General features: G+C 55.0%; 1 protein-coding gene across 1 annotated transcript; it reads left to right on the top strand.

Moving 5' to 3' along the window:
* Positions 1-315: 315 nt before the first annotated feature.
* Positions 316-25,201, top strand: LOC115892838 (ran GTPase-activating protein 1-like). The gene is given in 16 exon segments (XM_030915313.1): positions 316-337; positions 837-916; positions 918-944; positions 4,415-4,594; positions 7,607-7,693; positions 7,695-7,742; positions 12,287-12,445; positions 13,663-13,776; positions 14,195-14,294; positions 14,381-14,465; positions 15,967-16,153; positions 18,096-18,215; positions 20,047-20,149; positions 21,327-21,415; positions 21,694-21,815; positions 24,127-25,201. Coding segments are annotated over 16 exon segments (1,593 nt in total). The 3' UTR covers positions 24,197-25,201.

The following is a 25,201-nucleotide window of genomic DNA, read 5'->3' as shown; positions in this document are numbered from 1 at the left end:
GGAAAGCTGGCATTCCTTATAATAAAGGAAAGAAAATAGTGTTACTGAATTATTGTTGGACGCTGTTGCTGTTTAATGGCTCTGAGCCTGAGGCCTGCTCTCCCTTTATTAAAAAGTCCCCGTCACTATGCTCATTTTTGTATTTTAGTAGAGATGGGGTTTCACTATATTGGCCAGGTTGGTCTAGAACTCCTGACCTCAAGTGATCTGCCCGCGTTGGCCTCCCAAAGTGCTGCGATTACAGGCGTGAGCCACTGGCCCTCAACGCGGAATTCTGTGTTGTTTACATTCATGTTTCTCTGTCAATCCATAACCATGTCACACGTCCACGTGGAGGGTTTGTATAAGTCAGGGATTTTCCTGACACCTCTGAGCCCCCAATAACCCTTGGAGGCCTCTTGATTTGAGGACAGGACTCCAGGTCCCACCAACTACAGCCAGAATGGGTCCAGCTTTTCACAACAAAGCTCAATTAAGTCTTGCGGACGGGTGCGGTGGCTCACACCTGTAATCCCAGCACTTTTGGAGGCCGAGATGGGCAGATCACCTAAGGTCAGGGTTTGAGACCAGCCTGACCAAAATGGAGAAATCCCGTCTCTACTAAAAATACAAAAGTTGCCAGGCATAGTGGCAGATGTCTGTATCCCAGCTACGCTGGAAAACTCAGGCAGGAGAATTACTTGAACCCGGGAGGCGGAGGTTGTGGTCAGCTGAGATCGCGCCACTGCACTCCAGCCTGGGCAACAAGAGCGAAAACTCCATCTCAAAAAAAAAAAAAAGGAAGTCTTTGCGACGTTCGGGTAATTCAAATCCACCAGGATGAGGCTTCACTGTAGGCCTCCAGGGGCCTCTCCCACTAACTCTTGTCTTCTTTCCGCCGCCGCGCTGCCACTGGAGTGACATGTTCACGGGGAGGCCTGCGGACTGAGATCCCACCCGCCCTGGTAAGCAAACGAGCTGTTCTTCCCCTCCACACACAGGACCCTCTTTGGCAGTTCCCAGGGCTTTTCTCATACTTTATTCTTTCTGGAGCCTAAGATAAGCCCTGTGGGGTGATTGAGCTGCTGGAATGGAAGCCTGGCAAACCCAGCATGTGCCCTGTGTTCTGACAGGAGGGGAGGGTGGGAGCACAGGGACTGACAGGGGAGGAACCCCAAGGGCGGGGACTTCAGGGAGGTTAGAGAGCTGAGACCACACACTCTTGGGTCCTCCTGAGCTGCATGGTTTGGTTCACTGTGGATTTCACCCCAATACGATGCCCCGCCTTTTCCCAGCAACCCCTTCCTGCACCTCACAGTCCTGCGCCTTCATGACTTCTCAGCACACAGCCCATGTAGCCATCCCCATCTTTCTCTGGCTCCTCCCTTTGTCCACACCACACTCTGCTTGGGTTTGCTGCTGTCATGGGTGGCTTCCCATTTCCTCATTCCCAGGGCTCAGACTGACTTACACTGAGTTCCCAGTCTCTGAGTGCGTGTGTGCGGGTGTGTGGAAGGAATAGAAAGGGGCAACACAGAAAGGCTTGCCTGGCTGAGGGAAGAGAGCAGGGCTGGCTGTCTCTTCAGGTCGGCAGCCTCTCAGTGTGTCTTCCTGGCACAGGGCTGCACACGGCAGGCCCTGAGGGTGCAGATTTCTGGTCAGTGATGAGTACGTACACCGATGTTACTGAGCCCCTCACCCTGGTTGTGCCCAGCCTCTTTTTATGTTTTAATTTTAAAAAAATTTTTTTTTTTTTTGAGACGGAGTCTCGCTCTGTCACCCAGGCTGGAGTGCAGTGGCCAGATCTCAGCTCACTGCAAACTCCACCTCCCGGGTTCATGCCATTCTCCTGCCTCAGCCTCCCGAGTAGCTGGGACTACAGGCGCCCGCCACCTCACCCGGCTAGTTTTTTGTATTTTTTAGTAGAGACGGGGTTTCACTGTGTTAGCCAGGATGGTCTTGATCTCTTGACCTTGTGAACCGCCCGTCTCGGCCTCCCAAAGTGCTGGGATTACAGGCTTGAGCCACCGCGCCTGGCCCCTATTTTTAAAATTTTATTTTATTTTATTTTATTTTTGAGACGGAGTCTCACTGTCACCCAGGCTGGAGTGCAGTGGTGTGATCTCAGCTTACTGCAAGCTCCGCCTCCCAGGTTCACACCATTCTCCTGCCTCAGCCTCCCGAGTAGCTGGGACTACAGGCACCCGCCACCACGCCCAGCTAAGTTTTTGTATTTTTAGTAGAGACGGGGTTTCACCGTGTTAGCCAGGATGGTCTTGATCTCCTGACCTCGTGATCTACCTGCCTTGGCCTCCCAAAGCACTGGGATTACAGGCGTGAGCCACTGCACCCAGCCTTTATTTTTTTTAAAGACAGGGTCTTGCTATGTCGCCCAGGCTGGTCTTGAACTCCTGGGCTCAAACATTCCTCCCACGGCAGCCTCCCAAGTAGCTGGGATTACAGGTGCGTGCCACTGCACCTGGCTTGTGAAGCTAGGATTTGGAATGTAGGTTAAGAAAATTCATTTCTGGGCCGGGCGCGGTGGCTCAAGCCTGTAATCCCAGCACTTTGGGAGGCCAAGACGGGCGGATCACGAGGTCAGGAGATCGAGACCATCCTGGCTAACATGGTGAAACCCCGTCTCTACTAAAAATACAAAAAAAAAAAAGAAATTAGCCGGGTGAGGTGGCGGGCGCCTGTAGTCCCAGCTACTCGGGAGGCTGAGGCAGGAGAATGGTGTAAACCCGGGAGGCGGAGCTTGCAGTGAGCTGAGATCCGGCCACTGCACTCCAGTCTGGGCGACAAAGCGAGACTCCGTCTCAAAAAAAAAAAAAAAAATTCATTTCTGGCTGGGTGTGGTGGCTCCTGCCTATAATCCCAGCACTTTGGGAGGCCGAGGTGGGCAGATCACTTGAGGTCAGGAGTTTGATACCAGCCTGGCCAACATGGCAAAACCCTGTCTTTACTAAAAATACAAAAATTAGCTGGGCATGGTGGCACCTGCCTGTGTTCCCAGCTACTTGGGAGGCTGAGGCAGGAGAATTGCTTGAACCCAGAAGGTGGAGGTTGCAGTGAGCCAAGATCATGCCACTGTACTCCAACCTGGGTGACAGAGCAAGAGTACGTCTCAAAAAAAAAAAAAAAAAAAAAAGAGGTTCATTTCAGTGATTGTATATAGAAGAATTTCAAGTCAGGCCAGGTGCAGTGGCTCACAACTGTAATCCCAGCACTTTGGGAGGCTGAGTGGAGGCGGATCACCTGAGGTCAGGAGTTAAAGACCAGCCTGGCCAACATGCTGAAACCCTGTGTCTACAAAAGTACAAAAATTAGCGGGGCATAATGGCAGGTGTGTGTAATCCCAGCTACTCAGGATGCTGAGGCAGAAGAATCACTTGAACCTGGGAAGTGAAGGTTGCAGTGAGCTGAGATCATGCCATTACATTGCAGCCTGGGAGAGAGAGAGCAAGACTCCGTCTCAAAAAAAAAAAACAATTTTAAGTTAGAAAAGATGGTGAAGAAAACTCTCTTTCTGCCCCATTTCTGCTCCAGTCTCTGGCAGAGCCTCCTCTCTGACCATTTCTCCTGGTGGGATGAGGGAGTGTAGCTCTCTCCAGCCCAGGAGGTTTCCAGGAGAGCTCCAGATCCTCCTGCCAAAGCTGATCCTGGCCGTGGCTTGGAGATGGCCACCTCCATCTGCCAGTCACCACCAGAAACCCTGGAGGCATTTGTGGTTCCTCCCTCCCTCCTCCTGCTTGTCCAGGGAACCACCAGCTTCTGCATGTCCCCTGCTCCGTGAACAGGCAGCTCCTCTCCTGCACTTGTCACACTGGCCGGCAGGTCCCCTCTCTGTTGCCAGTGTTGCTGCCCCACACTCCCGGGAGGGCACTCCAGCCCATCTTCCTATGCATCTGCTCTCTTCCAGTCCGGGGATGTTACTTCCGTATCCCTCAGCCACCTCAAAGCCTGGTGCTCTCAGGCTGAGGCGCACAGTTCTTGGCCTGGCATTCAAGGCTCTTGCCTGATCTGACCCCTCACTTCCCTTCCACCCAAAGCCCATGCTATGTTGTCTTCTCGAGTCTACCCACAGCTTGCCCCCAGGCTCACAGCCTGCTGCTTCATGCTTATGTCTCTCTGCTCCTGTTTTTTCAGCTGCTTGGAGTCTTTTCATGTTGACTAGCTGATTCTCATTCAGACTAAGCCCAAATGCCACCTCTTACAAGGAGCCTTCCCAGGCCACCCCATGCATACGCACACCCCACTCTCCAGCTGTTAGGAGCCCTTTGTAGAGTTTCCAGTCTTAAGAATGCCGAAATGGTTTGTGTCTGTGCTGGTTCTGCACCAGCCGGGGTGTCCTTGGAAGGCAGAGCTGGGCCCGGCACAGAAGCAGCACCTGCTGGGTGTCTGTGAAACTGACACGAGCTTCCTCTGTGCCCAGATCTCACTAGGGGAAGGACTCATCACAGCTGGGGCCCAGCTGGTGGAGCTGGACTTAAGTGACAATGCGTTTGGGCCCGACGGTGTGCAAGGCTTCGAGGCCCTGCTCAAGAGCTCAGCCTGCTTCACCCTGCATGAACTCAAGCTCAACAACTGTGGTATGGGCATCGGTGGCGGCAAGGGTGGGTGTGGCAGCCCTCTCCCCACAGAGTCCCCTGGTCCATCCACATCCGTCTGATATATGTGCCCTGGCCCTTGGCCACCACCATCTGGGATAGTCAGCCGTTGTTTTCAAAAGAGAAAGGCCTCAAAGGCAGCAGCCTGTGGCCGAAGGGTAGAGGCATCCATGAGGGTGGGGTTGCCAAGCAACCATCCCAAGTTCTTGGGTTGGCTTGGCAACGCAGAGGGAGTGCCGCCGCATACCTGCTCCAGCCTGCTGGCTCTGCAAAACTCAGGGCTTGGGGCATCCCTACACTCACTGTACCCACAGAGCAGCTGGTAGAGCCTGGCACACAGGCGGAGGAGGGAGCCTGAAAAGAGGAGCATCCGCTCAGGGAGGCACTGTCACAGCTCACCTTTATTCCTGGACAGGGCCTTGCCCCCGGGGTGAGGGGGGGCATCCCCCAGGCAAGGTCAGTGTAGAGCTTCACGTTGGGCTGGTCAGTGTAGAGTGGAGCTTCTTTGCTTCCCAGAACCTGCATCGAGGGCAGCCTGCGTGTTACTCTCTTCCAACTCCATCCCAGTGCCTTTAGACCCAGGGTTGGAGAACGCTGAGTGCCAGGCTACAAACCCTGCACACACTTTCTAACCAAAGAGCGAAAAGGGCACTGGGAACTAACAGCAGTTGGGGACATCTTATTTGAATATGCAATACTTTAACTTTTCCTACCCACACTGAAAGGTGGGTGGTGCCATCCCCATTTTTCCACATGACTCAGCATAAGCTTAGAGAGGTGGGTGGAGTGGATCACGTAGCTAGTGCAGTGAGGCCCATGGAGCCCCAGGCTGAGGAGCTGGAGTGGCCTACCCTGCAGAGGGTGCCTGTGGCCCTCGGCCTGATGTGAGGGTGAGCAGGGGCAGGCTCTGTGCCTTAGCCCTCCCCCAAGTCCACTTGGGCAATAAGCTGTCCCTGTGTTAAGATATAAAAATGCGCCGGGCACGGTGGTGCAGTGGCTCATGCCTGTAATTCCAACACTTTGGGAGACCGAGGCGGGTGGATCACCTGAGGTCAGGAGTTCAAGACCAGCCTGGCCAACATGTTGAAACTCTACTAAAAATACAAAAATTAGCTGGGCGTGGTGGCAGGCACCTGTAGTCCCAGCTACTCAGGAGGCTGAGGCAGGAGAATTGCTTGACCCGGGAGGCGGAGGTTGCAGTGAGCTGAGATGGTACCACTGCACTCCAGCATAGGCAACAAGAGCGAAATTCCGTCTCAAAAAAAAAAAAAAAAGATATAAAAATGTTTGCATCAGCACAGAAAGCAGGTGCAGCCCAACCTAGAATGAGGGGGATATGCTGGGAGAGCCAGAGACTCTATTCTAGCAAAATGCTTCAGTTTTCCTTCCATTACTTCCCTTCTCCCGTCCAGCAGTGTCTGGAAACTGAGGCTAAGGGAGCTTTCCTACTAGCCAGGGGTTGTCTGTCCTGTCTTGTACTTGCAGTGGGATGAGTTGGGGAATGAGTTTTGAACCCCAGGGCCAGAGGGCCACCTAGGCAGACAGGCCCACCGTGGAGTTTGATTAATGGTTCTCTGTGCCTCGGACCACTAATTTGATTAGGTCTCTGGGTCTTGGCCTTGCCAACCTGTGCCTCTTGGGAGCTCAGACGCCGTAGTCTGGGTGTCTAACCAAAGCCTGCAGGTCCTTTGGAATCCCTTTGGAATCTTTTCTTCTGGACAGTGTGTTTGGTGTGGTTTCTGCGCCATGCACCACGAGAATAAGAGGGCCCAGAGGAGTCGACGGGGGAAGAGGCGTGGCCCAGTGCTTGGGAACTCTCCATACCCAAGTTGGACTCCTGCGGGAGCTAAGGCCCTCACCATGTGGCCTCCAAGGAATGGGGGAGAATGGGGTGACCTAGCAGTCGGCTGCTGCTGCTGAGGAGCTTCCTCAGAGGCTGGTCTTTGGCAGAAGTTTGATGCCTCCACCCTGAGTGTGTACATGATCCACCGTCACCACCGTGGAGTCAGGCAGGTGCTGGCTCTTCTGTTCCTCAAGGACGGCTATGTGCAGTGTCATGCCAGGATTAGGCCAACCTACCCGCCACGTGTGGCTTTGCTAAATATTTACTGGGTGACCTTGGCCGATTCACTCACCGCTCAGAGCCTCAGCTTCCTCATCTGTAAAGTGCGGCCAATCCTGCCTGCCTCCTCCCAGGCTAGTGTTGAGGTTGAAACGAGAAAATATACCGAGGGTGCCCAGGCCCTAGCAGGTGCTCTGCAAACGTCAGGTGTTTTGTAAATCTCACTTCTCTCTTGGTGCACTCGCTCATGATTCTTCTGTGTCGCATTTACCATGGGCTCTGATTCCCATCTGTCAGTCTCCGTTTTTCAGTGCTTTGCCTATTGGTGTAACCAGGGTAGAAGCTACTTCCTGGCACCACACCAGGGACAGGACAAGCTGGGTGTTAGGTTTTTACTGCCAACAGGCAAGCCCCTACTGTGCCTGGCCAGCTTAGGTACAGGCATGTATCAGACAGGTCCTTCTGGACCGTGGACTTGGCAGCTGGCTCCCTTGGACATTGTGGTGCGTGGAAGAGAAGCTGGAAGATTTGGGCTCTGGTGCAGAGTCCACCATAAGAAAGTTTTGACCATAAGAAAGTTTCCGTTCCCCTTACCCTGAGTTTCTTCAGCTGGGAAACAGGAGTCATGATTTTCCCACCTAGCAGAGGGCCTTAGCCCTCCCCTGGACCTGGCTGAAAGTTCGTCCACTCCATGTGGTCTCTCCCTTTCCTCAGTCTCCGAAGTGAAGCTAAACCTCTCAGGCTGGTGTGACACAGCATTAGATGTAAAAACCTTTTGTAAACTGAAGTGCTGGGCACATGGAAGGTGTGACTGTTGTGCTGTTAGCAGTCCTGTATCCCCCGGCCTGCACCGGTGGGTGGCGTGTGATGTTGAAGAGCAGTTCAGTGGCAGTGGCCGCCCCACTGGGAGAAGGGGCTCCTGCCCATGGCCTGGGCCCTTTGCCTTTCCCCACAGATCCTGGCTGCAGCTCTGACTGAGTGTCACCGGAAATCCAGTGCCCAAGGCAAGCCTCTGGCCCTGAAGGTCTTCGTGGCTGGCAGAAAACCGTCTGGAGAACGATGGCGCCACTGCCTTGGCAGAAGCTTTTAGGGTGAGTGGTTTCTGTCCATCCTGCCCCCATGACCCTGAGGTGCACTTGGTGTAGTAGGCTGACAGTCCTGGATGCGAATCCCTGGCTGGCACTCAGCCGAGAGATCTGGGGCGTCACGTGCCCCCTCCAAGCCTGTTAGCCCATCTGAAAATGGGCCAGGATTCCTGTCATGCATTTCTGGAAACGTGTGTGACTGCTCCCTCAGGTAAGCCAGCAGCAGCCCCCTGCGGGACTTCAGGCCAGGCAGGCCACTCTGACCAAGGAGTGTCATCTGCCAGGCTCAGAAGTGGTGAAATGAGATGGCGGGAGCACTGACAGTAGCCTGGCCCAGCCCCTGGTGTGGGGCACAGAGGAGGAACATAGCAGACTTCCCAAGACAGGAAGACAGTCAAGGGCATCCACAGGGCTCAGGGGCCAGATGAGGTGCTCTCAGGGGACCTTGTCCCTGCTCTTCTTCCACTCTCCTCTCCCCATCCTCCCAGGACATTGCTGAGTCCCCGACTGCAAGTGCCAGCAGAAGGCCACATTTGCCCCTAACAGGACTGAAAACTTTGAAGTCTATCTCCCTCTTCTCTTTTTTGTTTTTTTGGTTTTTTTTTTTTTGAGGCAGTCTCATTCTGTCACCTACGCTGGAGTGCAGTGGCACGATCTTGGCTCACTGCAGTCTCCGCCGCCCAGGTTCAAGCAGTTCTGCCTTAGCCTCCCGAGTAGCTGGAATTACAGGCACCCACCACCACACCCGGCTAATTTTTGTTTTTTTTTTTGTTTTGTTTTTTGTTTTGAGACTGAGTCTCGCTCTGTCGCCCAGGCTGGAGTGCAGTGGCCGGATCTCAGCTCACTGCAAGCTCCGCCTCCCGGGTTTACGCCATTCTCCTGCCTCAGCCTCCCGAGTAGCTGGGACTACAGGCGCCCGCCACCTCACCCGGCTAGTTTTTTTGTATTTTTTTAGTAGAGACGGGGTTTCACCATGTTAGCCAGGATGGTCTCGATCTCCTGACCTCGTGATCCGCCCGCCTCGGCCTCCCAAAGTGCTGGGATTACAGGCTTGAGCCACCGCGCCCGGCCATAATTTTTGTATTTTTATTAGAGACAGGGTTTTACCATGTTGGCCAGGTGGTCTTGAACTCCTGACCTCAAGTGATCTGCCCACCTGGGTCTCCCAAAGTGCTGGGATTACAGGCGTGAGCCATCACGCCCAGCCCCTCTTGTCTTCATTTAAACGTTTTCTTCAGCAAACAGTATCCTAGGAGCATTGCTTATACTGGCCAGAATGGCACCCACTGTCCTGCCTGCCCACAGAGCCTGCCTGTAGACACCCCTTGCCTGCTTCGGTGCCAAGTGAACACCATAGAGATCTGCCTTGTGTCTCCCGCACCCCTGGCTGCAGGGGAGCCCCCGCTGCCTCCTCAAGCTGGAGGGGGGCCTTGCTGCCATCCTTGGACCCCTCCCTGCCCTCAGCCTACTGTCCTCAGTGCACTAGGAGTAGGGGGTGTGCGTGGTTGTGCTGAGCCTTCATAGGTGTCCTCTGGTGGGCTTCGAATGGAGGTTCTTAATCCCCTCCAGTCTGTGGATAGAATTCAGGGGTCTGTGAACATGGACGAGGAAAAAACAACATCATTATTTATCCCTAACATAGCTAAAGTATGTAGTGTGACTTTTGATCATGAATGTAGACAATAAACCTCACAGCATTAGAAAGGCCTGTGAATAACCCACATAACAAGCACATGTAGCCCCTGAACCAAACAAAAAACTTACTGAGACAGGGTCTCAGTCTGTGGTCAGGCTGGAGTGCACCAGTAGCAATCTCGGCCCACTGCAGTTTCAGCTTCCCAGGCTCAAATGATCCTCCCACCTCAGTCTTCTGATTAGCTGGGACTACAAGTGCACACCACCATGTTAATTTTTGTATTTACTTAGTAGAGATGGAGTTTCACCACGTTAACCAGGCTGGTCTCAAACTCCTGACCTCAGGTAATCCACCCGTCTTGGCCTCCTAAAGTGCTGGGATTATAGACATAAGCCACTGTGCCCAGCCTAAAATTTTTTAAAAAATAAAGGACGGGTGCAGTGGCTCATGACTGTAATCCCAGCACTGTGGGAGGCCAGATCATGAGGTCAGGAGATCGACATCATTCTGGCTAACATGGTGAAACTTTGTCTCTACTAAAAATACAAACAAATTAGCTGGGCGTGGTGGCAGGTGCCTGTAGTCCCAGCTACTTGGGAGGCTGAGGCAGGAGAATGGTGTGAACCTGGGAGGCAGAGGTTGCAGTGAGCCAAGATCTCACCACTGCACTCCAGCCTGGGCGACTGAGCGTGACTGTCTCATAAATAAATAAATAGAAAATCTTGTGACTTTATCCCCAGTGGAAATCACAGATATTTCATGTGAAGTTATAATTATTACTGATATATAGAAATATTTCTCACTACATCAAAATTACAGTAATAGCGAACCCACCCCTAGATCTTATTTAGTGCATTAACAAGAAGTTTGTGGCTGGATGCGGTGGCTCACGCCTGTAATCCCACCACTTTGGGAGGCTGAGGCAGGTGGATCACGAGGTCAGGAGATCAAGACCATCCTGGTTAACACTGTGAAACCCCATCTCTACTAAAATACAAAAACAAAAAACTAGCTGGGCGAGGTGGCGGGCGCCTGTAGTCCCAGCTACTTGGGAGGCTAAGGCTGGAGAATGGCGTAAACCCGGGAGGCGGAGCTTTCAGTGAGCCGAGATCGCGCCACTGCACTCCAGCCTGGGCGACAGAGCGAGACTCCATCTCAAAAAAGAAGAAGTTTGTATATCACTACAGCACGTGTTTGGAGTTTTTTTCCTAAATGTTTTGATAACTGTTCTGAGTTGATTTCCTTTGTAATTCTGTATAATTTATCTTAAAATTTAAAAAAACATTTTTTGCGGCGGTGACCCAGGGGCTTCACCAGACAGCCTGAAGGGTTCATGACACAGAAAACAGTAAGAAGGCCTGACCTGGAGTGTGCCTCAGTTGGCCTTCCTGTATTTATTTGTGGACCACCTGCTACCCCCATCGCCCCATGCTTCACTGAGCACCCGAGGACAGCGGAAGGCTCCTTGGCACAGTTATGCCAGGCCTACCCTCAGTCCTGGGTCACAGTGGAGACTGGGACATGGCCCTCTCCTCCAAAGCTCAGGGGCTGATGGGGTGCAGATGGAATATAGGCTTTGAATGTAGGCAGGGTGAGAACCACCGTGATAGAGGAGGGACCAGGTGCTCCGGGAGCACAGAGGAAGAGCACTGGACCCTGGCTGGGGGAATCAGGAAGCCTTCCTGGGAGAGGAGGTGACCAAAACAAGAGCCCTAGAACTCATAGCAGTTAGCCTGTCAAGAAAGTGCTGACTGGCCGGGTGTGGTGGCTCACGCCTGTAATCCCAGCACTTTGAGAGGCCGAGGACGCTGGATCACTGGAGGTCAGGAGTTCAAGACCAGCCTGGCCAACATGGTGAAACCCCATCTCTACTAAACATACAAAATTAGATGTGGTGGTGTGTGCCTGTAATCCCAGCTACTCAGGAGGCTGAGGCAGGAGAATCACTTAAACTCAGGAGGCAGAGGTTGCAGTGAGCCAAGATCATGCCACTGCACTCCAGCCTGGGCGACAGAATGAGACTCCATCTCAAAAAAAGAAAAAAAATAAAAATAAAATAAGTAGATAGAGTGTTCCAGGCAGAGAGAGTGGGTATCAAAATGCCAGGCTGTGATAGGGCTGCGTGGCCCAGGGAAGACCCCTCATCCCCAGAGAAGGACATGCCATGTCGAAGGGGTTATGTTGTGTAGGTGGGTGGGGTAGGAGGGCCCCAAGAAAGAAAGGTCACATGGAGCTGTGTCATCCAGAGAAGGGCCGTGAGTGACTGCCCACCACAGCCAGGGTCCCCTCTGTGCAGAAGATACCAGACTGAGAACAAGAAATCAACTTACCAGGCTGGGCGCGGTGGCTCAAGCCTGTAATCCCAGCACTTTGGGAGGCCAAGGCGGGCGGATCATGGGGTCAGGAGATCGAGATCATCCTGGCTAACACGGTGAAACCCCGTCTCTACTAAAAAATACAAAAAACTAGCCGGGCGAGGTGGCGGGCACCTGTAGTCCCAGCTACTCGGGAGGCTGAGGCAGGAGAATGGCGTAAACCTGGGAGGCGGAGCTTGCAGTGAACTGAGATCTGGCCACTGCACTCCAGCCTGGGCAGCAGAGTGAGACTCCGTCTCAGAAAAAAAAAAAAAAGAAATCAACCTACTCGATCTAGAGCTCTGTGACCCTGGGCAAGTCACTTTGCCTCTTTGATCCCTAGTCTTTTCTCTGGTGGAGATCCTATCCCAGGCAGTAGGACTCCCTCAGGAGGTTGTGGAAAGGGTCAGATGTAGCCATGCCCCAGAGTCCCACAGACGAGCCCCTGCCCTGTGCTGGCGGCAGCCCATTCCTGTGCCTGCTGTGTGGAATTGCTCTCCTGCCTGCTGGATGTCATCTGGCACTCGGGGCCCCCTCCACTCTCTGCCTGCTCCTCACAGGTCATCGGGACCCTGGAGGAAGTTCACATGCCACAGAATGGGATCAACCACCCAGGTGTCACTGCCCTGGCCCAGGCTTTCGCTGTCAACCCCCTGCTGCGGGTCATCAACCTGAACGACAACACCTTCACCGAGAAGGGCGCCGTGGCCATGGCCGAGGTGAGGCGAGTGTGGCAGAGCCACTTGTGACCCGCAAGACAGAAGCTGGCTGCTGTGTTTCCAGGGAAGCCGGGGCTCCATTTAGCAGGGACTGCTCTATCCCCTGCCTGCCCCCTGGGTGTGTGCCCCATGGGTCCAGCTCTTTGAACATGTCCTGGACAGGGTTTCAGGTCACAAGGTAACCCGCGCCCTCCTCGGGCAGCTCCGATCCTTCATGCCACCTTCTGAGCTGCCTCTGCGGCCCCCAGCGGCTGGCGCTGGTTTGGTTCTCAGGCTGCAGAGGACCAGGCTACTCCCCACATCTGTTTTCCTGGTTGATTTGTTCAGCAGCTGCTGTTTGTTTTATTTATTACCACTTTTTGAGACAGAGTCTTACTGTTGCCCGGGCTGGTCTTGAACTTCTGGGCTCAAGTGATCCTCCCATCTCAACCTGAGTAGCTGGGATTACAGGTGCATGCCACTGTGCCTGGCCCAGCAGCTTTTTTTGAACTCCCCATATAGTGCTTGGCTTTGTACCAAGTGCAGGCCACACAGGGTTGAGCCAAAGACTCTGCCTTCAGGGAGACCCTAGCTCAAGGAGGGAAGGAAGCTGCCCGGTGGTAACAGTGCCGGGCTTTGAACGCAGTGGCTTGTTGGCTGCCAGGGCCCTGTGGCCCCACAGAAGGCTAGTTCGGCTGCCTGTGTGTTAGCAGAGATGTGTGCAGGTGTTGGGGAACACGCCAGAAGGAAGTTCAAATCAGACTTAGGGCAGGCTTCCTGGAAGAGATCACATTTTGGCTAAATTGTATAGGACAGTGGTCTTTTTTTTTTTTTTTTTTTTGAAATGGAGTCTCGGTCTGTCGCCCAGGCTGGAGTGCAATGGTGTGATCTAGGCCACCGTGCCTGGCATAGGACAAGTGATCTTTCTCTGGAGAGAGGGTGGGGGATGGGTGTTTCAGGCAGAGGGATCAGCTTATGTGTAGAAGGCCCAGAGACTCGGGCAGGAGCCTTGCTTGGTTGGTCTCAGGAAGAGTTCTGGCAATAACGTGGGGAGTAGGGTGGAGGAGGTTTGGCCAGGGACCCAGAGGCCTACAAGAAGACAGCAAAGCTAGTGACTTGCAGAGGAGGACAGTGTGTGGTGGCTGGTGTGGGATGTGACCGTGTGGGGCCCCCGGGGCTTGCTGAGGGCTGGGGTGTGGCCTGCACCCTCACTCTGGACCCTTACTTCCACCTCGCAGACCTTGAAGACCTTGCGGCAGGTGGAGGTGATCAATTTTGGGGACTGCCTGGTGCGCTCCAAGGGTGCCGTTGCCATTGCAGATGCCATCCGTGGCGGCCTGCCCAAGCTAAAGGTGCCAGCCTGGACGCCTGACGTCCTCACTCTGGGGTCTGTGGGTGGTGGGGTGGCTGGGGGCACAGGGGTCTGGTCTGAAGGCAGGCAGGCCTGCATCCATATCCCAGCGCCCCCACTTCGGGCTCTGTGATGCTGTGTGAGCCTCCACACCCCTCTGAGCCATGGTTTCTTCATTTCTAAAGTGGGAGGCAGGGGTTGGTGCACGTCACTGTCGTACAGTAAACACACTCAGTGTGTGACTCATCGTTGGTTGCAGGGCATTATTTTTGTTGTTGCTGTTATTCTTCCTGCCCACTTTGCCCAGTCCTGAGGACAGAGCCTGCCATATTCTCACTTGGGGAAACTGAGGCTTAGAGTAGAACCTGGTGTCCTGGCCTGGGTTTCTGCCTGCCTCCAACCCTTCCTCTTATTTTCAGGAGCTGAACTTGTCATTCTGTGAAATCAAGAGGGACGCTGCCCTGGCTGTTGCCGAGGCCATGGCAGACAAAACTGAGCTGGAGAAGCTGGACCTGAACGGTAGTCAGATGGGGGAGGCCTCTGCACAGGTCTGCTAGGCTGGCCCTGGCACCCCGGGCTGACTGCTCTTCCCTCCCCTTGAGCAGGCAACACCCTGGGAGAAGAAGGCTGTGAACAGCTTCAGGAGGTGCTGGAGGGCTTCAACATGGCCAAGGTGCTGGCGTCCCTCAGGTAGGCGGCCCCAGAGGTCGGGGTCAGGCCATTCCTTTCTTTCTTTTTCTTGAGACCGAGTCTTGCTCTGTTGCCCAGGCTGAAGTACAGTGGTGCTATCTCAGCTCACTGCAGCTTCCACCTCCTGGGTTCAAGCGATTCTCCTGCCTCGGCCTTCCAAGTAGCTGGGATTACAGGCACCCACCACCACACCTGGCCCCTTTATTTGTTTCTACTTGTATTTATTCAGAAATGTTGGTTGCAGCCGGGCGCGGTGGCTCAAGCCTGTAATCCCAGCACTTTGGGAGGCCGAGACGGGCGGATCACGAGGTCAGGAGATCGAGACCATCCTGGCTAACACTGTGAAACCCCGTCTCTACTAAAAAAATACAAAAAACTAGCCGGGCGAGGTGGCGGGCGCCTGTAGTCCCAGCTGCTCGGGAGGCTGAGGCAGGAGAATGGTGTAAACCCGGGAGGCGGAGCTTGCAGTGAGCTGAGATCCGGCCACTGCACTCCAGCCCGGGCGACAGAGCAAGACTCCGTCTCCAAAAAAAAAAAAGAAATGTTGGTTGCACTCCTGTTATGTACCAGGTCATACACTAGGCATCAGGGCTGTAAGGGTGGGACAGTCAGGTTTCTGTCTCGTGTCGGGGGAGACAGAATGAGTTGTCCATTCAGCAGAGGATCTCGTCCGGGCTGAGCGGGGCCACCCTGTAGAGCGGTGGAGTTGGGGAGGCCTCTGAAGGGGTGAGGCCAGATCCCATCCTGATGTGGTGGGGCCTGGGGAGTGATGGGGGTGGGAGGTGGGGGTAACCAGAAGGGGCTACACTCAGGATTGTTCTTAAGATGCTGACTCTAGAAAGGAAGAGACTGTGGGGCCTGGGGAGTCTACCTGGAGGTGAAGGTGGGTGACCGGGGAGTGGCCATCTTCTGGATCCAAGTCCGGTTGGGCCATCAGCACCTGGCTCCTTGTACTCCTCTCATCTCCAAGTCAGCCTCATTCATGCGTCAGATACTCAGTCGTGTCTCCTCGGTGCTAGGCCCTGAGCTGAGGCTGGGAACTGGGGACTCCGAGGTGGGCTGAACCTCACAGGTCCCACAGTCCCTCGGAAATGGACCAGTCTTCCTGTGGGGCAAGGACACCCCTACTCTTCTTCCTCCCCCACACCTGTAGCTTCCTGAGGTCATGTGGATATGGGCGCCCCCTGCCCTGGCATCTCAACCTGGGCAGTGTTCCTGCCAAGCCCTGGGCTCTGGGTGTGACAAAGCTGTCTTCGTTTTCTGTCTCCCCATGAAACCTGGGGCTCCTTGAGGACAGGAACAAGATGTGATTCTTTTTTGTGTCCACAGCCTGGATTTCTCTGTTGATCCACCTACCCCTGCCCTGGGAGCAGATGCTCCCACCCCACCAGGCTCTCTCCCGCCTGGCTGAGCTGAGGTCTCTGGGCTCATGGAGCCAGGCCTTGGAGCCAACCTGGGCTGCTGGGTAGAGAGGATCTGCTTCAGCCAGCTCTTTCTGCAGTGATGACGAGGACGAGGAGGAGGAGGAGGAAGGAGAAGAGGAAGAAGAGGAAGCCGAAGAAGAGGAGGAGGAGGAAGAGGAGGATGAGGAAGAAGAAGAGGAGGAGGAAGAGGAGGAGCCTCAGCAGGGAGGGCAGGGAGAGAAGTCAGCCACGCCCTCACAGAAGATTCTGGACCCTAACACTGGGGTGAGTTTCTATCATTTGCCACAATCAGAGCCCTGGTCCTGAGAACGTGAAATCCTGAGGTGCTTTCACAATGGGGTAGGGGGTGTCTCCTTAAGCACAGTAGCCACAAACATTTTTTTTTTTTTTTGATTGCATGATATTGAGTAAAAAAAAGAAAATGGTTCAGTGTAATGATAGTTACTTATATTTCTTTCTTTTTTCTTTTTTTCTTTTTTTTTTTTGAGATGGAGTCTCACTCTTGTCACCCAGGCTGGAGTGCAGTGGTGTGATCTCGGCTCACTGCAACCTCTGCCTCCTGGGTTCTAGCGATTCTCATGCCTCAGCCTCCCAAATAGCTGGGGTTACAGGTGCTTGCCGCCATGTCTGGCTAATTTTTTTTTTTTTTTTTTTTTTGAGACGGAGTCTCCCTCTGTCGCCCAGGCTGGAGTGCAGTGGCCGGATCTCAGCTCACTGCAAGCTCCGCCTCCCGGGTTTACGCCATTCTCCTGCCTCAGCCTCCCGAGTAGCTGGGACTACAGGCGCCCGCCACCTCGCCCGGCTAGTTTTTTGTATTTTTTTGTAGAGACGGGGTTTCACCGGGTTAGCCAGGATGGTCTCGATCTCCTAACCTCGTGATCCGCCCGTCTCGGCCTCCCAAAGTGCTGGGATTACAGGCTTGAGCCACTGCGCCCGGCCTATTTTTTTTTTTTTTTGAGACAGAGTCTCACTCTGTCGCCCAGGCTGGAGTGCAGTGGCGCGATCTCGGCTCACTGCAAGCTCCGCCTCCCGGGTTCACACCATTCTCCTGCCTCAGCCTCCCAAGTAGCTGGGACTACAGGCGCCCGCCACCATGCCCAGCTAATTTTTTATATTTTTAGTAGAGATGGGGTTTCACCATGTTAGCCAGGATGGTCTTGATCTGACCTCGTGATCCGCCCGCCTCGGCCTCCCAAAGTGCTGGGATTACACGTGAGCCACTGCACCCGGCCTCATCTGGCTAATTTTTGTATCTTTAATAGAGCCAGGGTTTTCCTGTGTTGGCTAGGCTGGTCTTTGTTTTACTCCTGACCTCAGGTGATCCACCCGCCTCAACCTCCCAAAGTGCTGGGATTACAGGTGTTGAGCCACAGCACCTGGCCATAATTACCTATATTTCTATTTATCCCAATATAAATGTCTATTTATAAGTAGCAGTGCTGCTGCATTATGTATAAGATATGCATAAGGATTTCTGAAAGAATAAACAAATAAGCATAAATAGAAATTCTAATTTTTTTTTTTCTCACCCACCAGAAGATTGTCTTGGTGACCCTTAGGAACTGCTCCCCCATTCCTGAGATGGTGGCTGGGCCGTGACCTGGCTTGGGCACTTGGTGTCTGGCCTGGGGCTGGTGGCATCAGGGCTGCCACACCTCCAGTTCGTTCATTTGCATTCCCTGTCAGGTTCCTAAGTAAAGCTCCTGGAGAACTTGGCTTTGGACAAGGACTCCCCACACTTACGCTTAATTGGGCTGCTTCTCTGGTTTACGGAAGCAATTAAACAAATGGCTAAGTGCGCCTCAATTCAGGTTTTTCTCTGGGCACCTCTGGTGCTAGCAGGGCTTACCCAGGCTGTAGGACTGGAATTCTGCGGGGACCCACTTTAGCCCCCATGTGCCTCTATAGTCATTTCTGGGGCACTGCGTGTCATGACGAGGATCCACTTGGTCGTATTTTTGAGTCCCAGGGAGGTGGCTTCCCCCTGACCCCAAAGGCTCCTGGACCAAGAGCCATCCAGAGCCAGCATCTCTAGGTGATGTTGATAGATGGGAAATGCGGCTGAGTGGGAGGAAGAATTCTAGACTTTGAGCCTAGATGGGCTGGAGTGAAGGGTGGATATGCTGGGTGTAGGGATGGGCACAGCTGGGTGTGGGGGAGTCTGGGGTCCGGAATTCTCCAGAGCCTCTGTGCCTCCACTTCCCAGGAGCCAGCTCCCGTGCTGTCCTCCCCACCTCCTGCAGACGTCTCCACCTTCCTGGCTTTTCCCTCTCCAGAGAAACTGCTGCGCCTGGGGCCCAAGAGCTCCATGCTGATAGCCCAGCAGGTAATAACCACACCTTGACCCCCACCCTGTACTTGCCATGGCTTCTGGAGCTGTTAGAGAAAAGGGACGAACAGCTCAGGAACCTGGGGGTGCGACACTGTCAGCTGGGGGCAGGGAGGCTTGGCCTGCCACTGTTATAACACACACAAATGTCCAGGGTATTTATAAGCCTCCAGGGGTTGCAAATGTTCCCTCCTCACTTGGCCTACAGAAAGTGCAGCCCGGCAGTTCCCATGCTGACTGGAGTTAGGGAATTTGCTCAAGACTCTTGCATGTGCCCACCCCCTCCTTGGCTTCTCTCTGCATGTTCTGTCAGCCCAGCTGCTTGGAGAACAACTCTGTTGCCCGGGGCCCCTTTGGGAGTGACGTGCCTATTGCAGGATGGGTGAGAACAACCCTATTGCCCAGGGCCCCTCTGGGAGTGGCGTGCCTGTTGCAGGATGGCACCCTCACTCCAGCCTAACTTGTTGGCTGGCTCATTCATTCATTCAGAGGTGATCTTTGGGGCATCCATTTTCTGTCAGGTACTGTATTTGGGCATGATTTTATTTAACCCTCTTGACAACTTGAAATGTAGACTTTGCTGCCCTTATTTTACAGATAAGAAAGCAGAGGCTCGGAGGTTATAGAGAAATAAAATGGGCGCACTCTCAGAGTTGGCTTCACATTTCGGCCAATTGCTTTGTTAGGTTTTGCCTGTATTCTTTGTTTCTTTTTCTTTTTTTTTTTTTTTGAGACGGAGTCTTGCTCTGCCGCCCAGGCTGGAGTGCAGTGGCCGGCTCTCAGCTCACTGCAAGCTCCGCCTCCCGGGTTCACGCCATTCTCCTGTCTCAGCCTCCCCAGTAGCTGGGACTACAGGCGCCCGCCTCGTCGCCCGGCTAGTTTTTTGTATTTTTTAGTAGAGACGGGGTTTCACCGTGTTAGCCAGGATGGTCTCGATCTCCTGACCTCGTGATCCGCCCGTCTCGGCCTCCCAAAGTGCTGGGATTACAGGCTTGAGCCACCGCGCCCGGCCTTCTTTGTTTCTTTTAACATGATAAATAAGATGATGTAAGCCTTTTTGTGGCCTGTCACTTTGGTTTAACACCATTCATCACTTTCTTGTGCCCGTTAAACTCTTCTCATGATTTTTATTCCAATGCATGGATGTAGCACTTAAAAGCCAGGCACTATTTCTGGATGTTTTTTCCACTTTTCCCTGTTGTCAGTGAGGTTGAGGTAAACTTCTCTGCATGTGAATATCGTCTGCATCCTAGATTGTTTCTTCAAGTTCGATTACAAGATGGGGACCACTGGGTCCCTGAAATGATCTTTTTTCGTGTGTGAGACACTGTTTTGCTTTGTCACTCTGGCTGGAGTGCAGTGGTGCAATCATGGCTCAGTGCAACCTCAACCTCCTGAGCTCAAGAAGTCCTCCTGCCTCAGCCTCCCAAGTAGCTGAGACTGTAGGCACACACCACCACCCTTGGCTAGTTTTTTTCCTTTTTGTTGACATGGGGTCTTACTATGTTGCCCAGGCTGGTCTCAAACTTTTGGCCTCAAGCCATTCTCCCACCCAAAGTGCTGGGGTTACAGGCATTAGCCACTGCACCTGGCTGGGATGATTTTTCATCCTTGTTCATTCACTCATTCATTCCCTCTCTATGCTGCATATTTGCTTGCTGCAGGCCAAGTCCAAGCCAGATTCTGAAGGGACAGCATGGGGTAAGGCAGGACCTGTCCTTGCCTGCCAGGGGCCTGTGTACTGCCCACGCCTCTCCTAGCTAGTGGCAGAGCCCAGGGACATCTCCACCATGTGCCACAGGCCAACCATTGTCTCTTATGTCCTCAGACTGACACGTCTGACCCCGAGAAGGTGGTCTCTGCCTTCCTAAAGGTGTCATCTGTGTTCAAGGACGAAGCTGCTGTGAGGACGGCAGTGCAGGATGCAGTAGGTAATGTGGGCTGGGTGAGGCCGGGGTGCCCGCTGGCCCTTGATGCTCGTGAGGCCCTGGTGCCCTTTGTGGTCGCCGTCACTCATCAGCCCCAGTGCTGTCATGGGAACTGCTCTTTGGGACCCTGTGCTGCTCCTCCATCAGGGTCCTGCCATGGTCCTGCCGTGGAGCCAGCTGGGTGCTCGTCTCCCTGTTTCTCACCACTGAGAAACTGAGGCCTTTCTCAAATCCACACAGCCATATAGAGTTAGAACCCAGAGCCCACTCTAGGAAGGCCAGATAGTCACACCCGCAAGCCCGATGGACGCAGGTCTGTCGGGAGGAAGGATGCTGAGAACTGAGCCCTTGTCCGCACCTCAGAGCCTCTGTGCACATGTCCGTTCTACCTGGAGCTTCCCTGCACAGAGGACACTTTTCCCTGTAACATTATGGGGCCTTCTCGGAGCACCAGCCCACGTCCCTCCTGCCCTGTGGCAACCCTCTCCGCACCCTGTCTGTTTCCTCCATTCCAGCACCTGTCACCTTCCACCCTGTCTCCATGTGCTTGACTGAGGCAGAGGGGAGGAAGGGCCCTGAGGCAAGGGGTGCGGCTCCTGGAAAGGATAGAAAGGAGTGGAAGGACATGTGTGGTGCCTCTTCCTGGCCTCTACTGGAGGTGGCGTTAAAGTGGGGAGGGCAGCTCAGTGGGAAGTGAGGCTTGGAAGGAGGTGGGGGGGCCAGACACAAGCCTGCTCCCTGAGGGCCTGCCTGGGGGCATTTGTGGGAACAAGTTGCCCTAGTTCTGTTTCCCAGGAAGCCTAGCACAGTCCCTGCACATCCCCTCACCCTACCAAAATAACCTGAATCCTCCCCCAGTGGTGGCCTGCCTCAGGAACTCTCCACTCCCACGGTGTGAGGGGGGCACAGTGGGTGTCATCCCCACACCCATTTTACACCGGAGGCCAGGATGGGGAAGGGCCAGAGTGTCACAGCTGGTAGATGGACTGAGCCCATCCCCTGATGCCAACTGCCCCTCCCTCTGGTTCCTATGTCTCTGCCATCCCTCTTGTGTTCACCTCTTCGTCAGGGCAAGGAGGCAGGCGAGCCTGTGTTTGCGTGGTGTGGGGGGAGCCCTGGGTGCCTTGGCCCAGCGCTCGGCCATAGCCAGCAGCCTGCCCCTGCTGCTTCTGCCCTACAGATGCCCTGATGAAGAAGGCTTTCAGCTCCTCGTCCTTCAACTCCAGCGCCTTCCTCACCAGGCTCCTTGCACACATGGGTCTACTCAAGGTGAGGCCGGAAGGAGCAGCAGGCCCGGGAGGGAGGTGGGCGGGGTCTGCACAGAAGCTGCCCCAGCCATGCCTGCCAGCCTCCCTCACCTCGAGTCCTGAGCCGTCTCACCCGCTGGGCCCTGAGGCCTGAGTCCACCCCAGCAGCCTCGGTCTTCATGGTGAGGTTCCGGCTGGACTCAGTTGTGAGCGCTGCCCGCAGAGTCTGGATGGTGGAGTCCAGGGGCCACCCAGGTGACCTTGAAGCTCACCCTGCGTTTTGCTGTGTTCCCCTCACAGAGTGAAGATAAGGTCAAGGCCATTGCCAACCTGTACGGCCCCCTGATGGCACTGAACCACATGGTGCAGCAGGACTATTTCCCCAAGGCCCTTGCCCCCCTGCTGCTGGCATTCATCACCAAGTGAGTGTGGCCTTGGTGTCCTTCTGCCGGTGCCTGTCCTCTCAGGCTTCTCTGGCCAGGTCCAAAGGCCTCCAGTCCCAGGAGGTCCAGCCCAGCCAGCCTGCTGGCCCTGCTCAGGTGCACGAGAGGCCCTCATGCCTCCTGGGATCTCAGCATCGGTGTTGGAGTCTCACTACCCTTGGGAGGCCCGCTCCCCTCTGCCCAGCTGAGGATAGTGGGGCTCAGGGACAGTGAGAGAGGAGACATGTAACGCCCCCATTTTGCCGATGAGGGAAGGAGCACCGGGTTGGTTAAAGAGTTTCCCTTGGTCCCACACTAGGAAGAGGCTGGGCCAGTGTCCAGACCCATGTCTGTGAGCGAGGTGCTATGCGTGATGACATCTCTGGAGGTGCTTTTTGTCCATGCTTACAGTAGTGCAGGCCAAAGGGGCCGGGTCACACTAGGCTCTGCAGCCCCAGGCCCTCTCCTGGGGACACACATTGACCCGGGAGCCGCCAAAATGCCCAGCAATGTAGGAACCTTGGCCTTGTTCTGGAGGGTCCTGGGGAGTCCTGGGGCGTTGATGGGGTGATGGGCACAGTCAAGTAACAGAGCCAAGGCCCCACCAGGGAGGGGGCGGGAGGCTTGCCCCGTGCACCCTCACGGGGCCCTGTGTGGCCCCTGGCCAACCTATGGCTTTCATCAGGCCTCAGTCTCCCCATTTGCCCAACTGGAGGGTTAGGTGAGATTGTCTCCAAGCGCCCTGACCAGCCACATTTCCAGTCAGTCGGCGCCATCCGGGGGAAGTGGGGCAGGTAGAGGAGCAAGAAAGTCCCTTTGCTGGGGGATCCCAGAGCCCACCAGCCGAGGCAGGATGCTTGGTGCATGTGGGGAGGCGGGGCTGGTGGAGTGTGAGCAGCCCTGACCACCGCAGCGTCTGGAGTGTCTGTCTGCACGGCGCTGTCTCCTTAGCCAGGCCTTACCTTCTGGCCGCATGCCCCCCACCCAGACCACTCCTTGGGCTGCAGCTGGACTGGCCTTGGTGAATGATAGATCTCATTGTCCCCCTCCTCTGCCAGGGGCCAGGTCAAGCCTCACTTTGAATCTTGTGGTGGCCACAGCCTCACCCTCACCCCACCCCACTCCACCCCAGCACAGTGTGCGCCCCCGAACCCCTTTCCACAGCAGTGCCATTGCTGCGGTGCCGAGCTTTGTCCATGCTGTCCAGAGCTTGTTTGGCCAGTGGCCCCAGCCCCTGCCTGCACCTGCACCCGAGTCCTTTGTGTCCTTCCTACTCCCTGGTCAGAGTGGTTCCCTCTGCATCTCTGGCAGCCCCTGTGCTATCCTAAGTTTGGGCATGAGCCCCTCGGCCTTGTTAGAGCAGAATGCCTTTTCCCAGCTTGTTGCCCAGCCTCCAGCACAGGCCTCAGTCTCCCCCAGGTCGTGTCCGAGGTGACGGATTAACTATGTAGTAACATGCACAGCCCCTCTTCCCTCAGCTCCCAGCCAAATTGTCTGGGATCCCAGGCCTGGCACAGATCCTGGCCTGTTCATCGGCTACAGGCCAGAGGTGTTGTCAGGCCTGGTCCTGGCTGCGTCCCACACGTGCCCAGTCCCCCAGAGTCTTGCCTCAGTTTCTTTCTTTGCAGTGAAACTAATGATATTGAGGGCAACAATGGGGAGCTCAGGCACAGTGGCTCCTATCTGTAATCCCAGCACTTTGGGAGGCTGAGGCAAGATCACTTGAGCCCAGGAGTTCAAGGCCAGCCTCGGCAACATTGGGAAACCCCGTCTCTACAAAAAATACAAAATTAGCCGGGTATGGTGGTGTGTATCTGTGGTCCCAGCTACTTGGGAGGCTGAGGCAGGAGGATCACCTGAGCCTGGGAAGTCGAGGATGCAGGGAGCCATGATTCCAGGACTGTACTCCAGCCTGGGCAACAAAGAGAGACCCTGTCTCAAGAAAAAAACCACCAAAAAACAATGGCTAGCCATTTACTTATGACCCAGATTGGACTCCAGTGGGCCAGTCATGTGAGGCCACTGGCAGCCAGTGAGGATTCCCTGGCCTATGTCTGCTGGAAGGGCCCTTGAAGAGCCTGGCTGAGGTGGGGCTGTGTTGTGGCCAGCTCTGGGCTGTGTGGTCTTGGGTGCCTGCCTCTCACCCCTCCTACCCCCACCCACAACGTGCAGAAGGCAGGGGCTAATGTCTCCCTTGCTGAGTCATTGTGCAAATTAACAAAAATGAGTCTGGTACTAAAATGGCCCCCACACTTGGAAAACGGGGGCCAAGAGGCATCCATCCCACCTGCTGACCCTTCTTTCCCCGCAGGCCCAACAGCGCCTTGGAATCCTGCTCCTTTGCCCGCCACAGTCTGCTGCAGACACTGTACAAGGTCTAGATTCAAAGCCTCTCCCATCCCTTGGCCTGGACCAGTAAGCTGGGGAGGGACTCGGAGGAACTGAGGCACAACCCACACCGTTGCCTTGGACAGGACTCTGGCCAGAAGCAGGGCGGGTCTGTGTCCCGTGTGTCCTGTCAGTCCCCTGAGTATGTGTGTAGGTGTGGTGCGCATGCAGGTCTGTGCCTCCTGTCGGGATTTGGGTTTGAACGCCTCTCTGCTGGCCTGGCTCTGCTCTGTTGTGGGGAGTTGGCACCCAGGGTAAAGGGCTGTGAGCTGCTCCGCCATTAAAACTCACCTTCACCTGACGGCGCTCTGCTGATCTCCGCCTGGGCCCTGATGGCTGTCCCCACCCACCTGCCTTCCAGCCCGGCTCCCTGGCGGAGCCAGAGCCCGAGGAGTTGTCCGCGTGCTGTCCTTCCCCTCTGTGTTGTGACTGGGCTGTTTCCTGCCCTGCCAGGGGCTGCTTCTTGTCACCAAGCCCTGGTCCTGCAGCAGCTGTCCTCCCCACCATCCATGCCACTGTGCTGAGCGCTCAGCCTGAAGAGCAGAGAATGCCATGGGTGGGACTGTGGGGGTGGCATCGTGGGGCTGTTGGCACAGGGCAACCCTGGGCCCTATGCCGTGTGGACAGGCAGACACCAGATTGTCCAGGAGCAGGAGCTGCTGGAACTGCGCTGGCCCCGGACCTAGTGGACCCTCTCCTGGCTGCTGAGATGTTGTCTGTGACTGGCCCGGGGGCCAAGCTGGAGGGGGTGTGTTGACAACCCAAAGCTGTTGTCCAGTCTGGGGAGGGAGGGGCAGGGTCCCCAATGTCCGAGCCGTATCTGGACGCTGCTCTTAAAGAACCTCCTGGGGCAGGGGAGCAGTGGGGTCTGGACTGGGCAGATGCTGTACAATCTCCCTACGCGCCCGTGACTGCCCCATGCTTTCCCCTTTGTGTTCTGTGTGTGTCTGGGCTGTGCCCGGGGGCTTCACAAATAAAGTCATGTGTACAGCTTCAGA

The sequence above is a fragment of the Rhinopithecus roxellana genome, chromosome 13 (genome assembly GCF_007565055.1).
Source record: "Rhinopithecus roxellana isolate Shanxi Qingling chromosome 13, ASM756505v1, whole genome shotgun sequence".
NCBI classification, from domain to species: Eukaryota; Metazoa; Chordata; class Mammalia; order Primates; family Cercopithecidae; genus Rhinopithecus; species Rhinopithecus roxellana.
The sequence above is the reverse complement of the archived record's forward strand: the minus strand, read 5'-3'. Positions and strand labels throughout refer to the sequence as shown.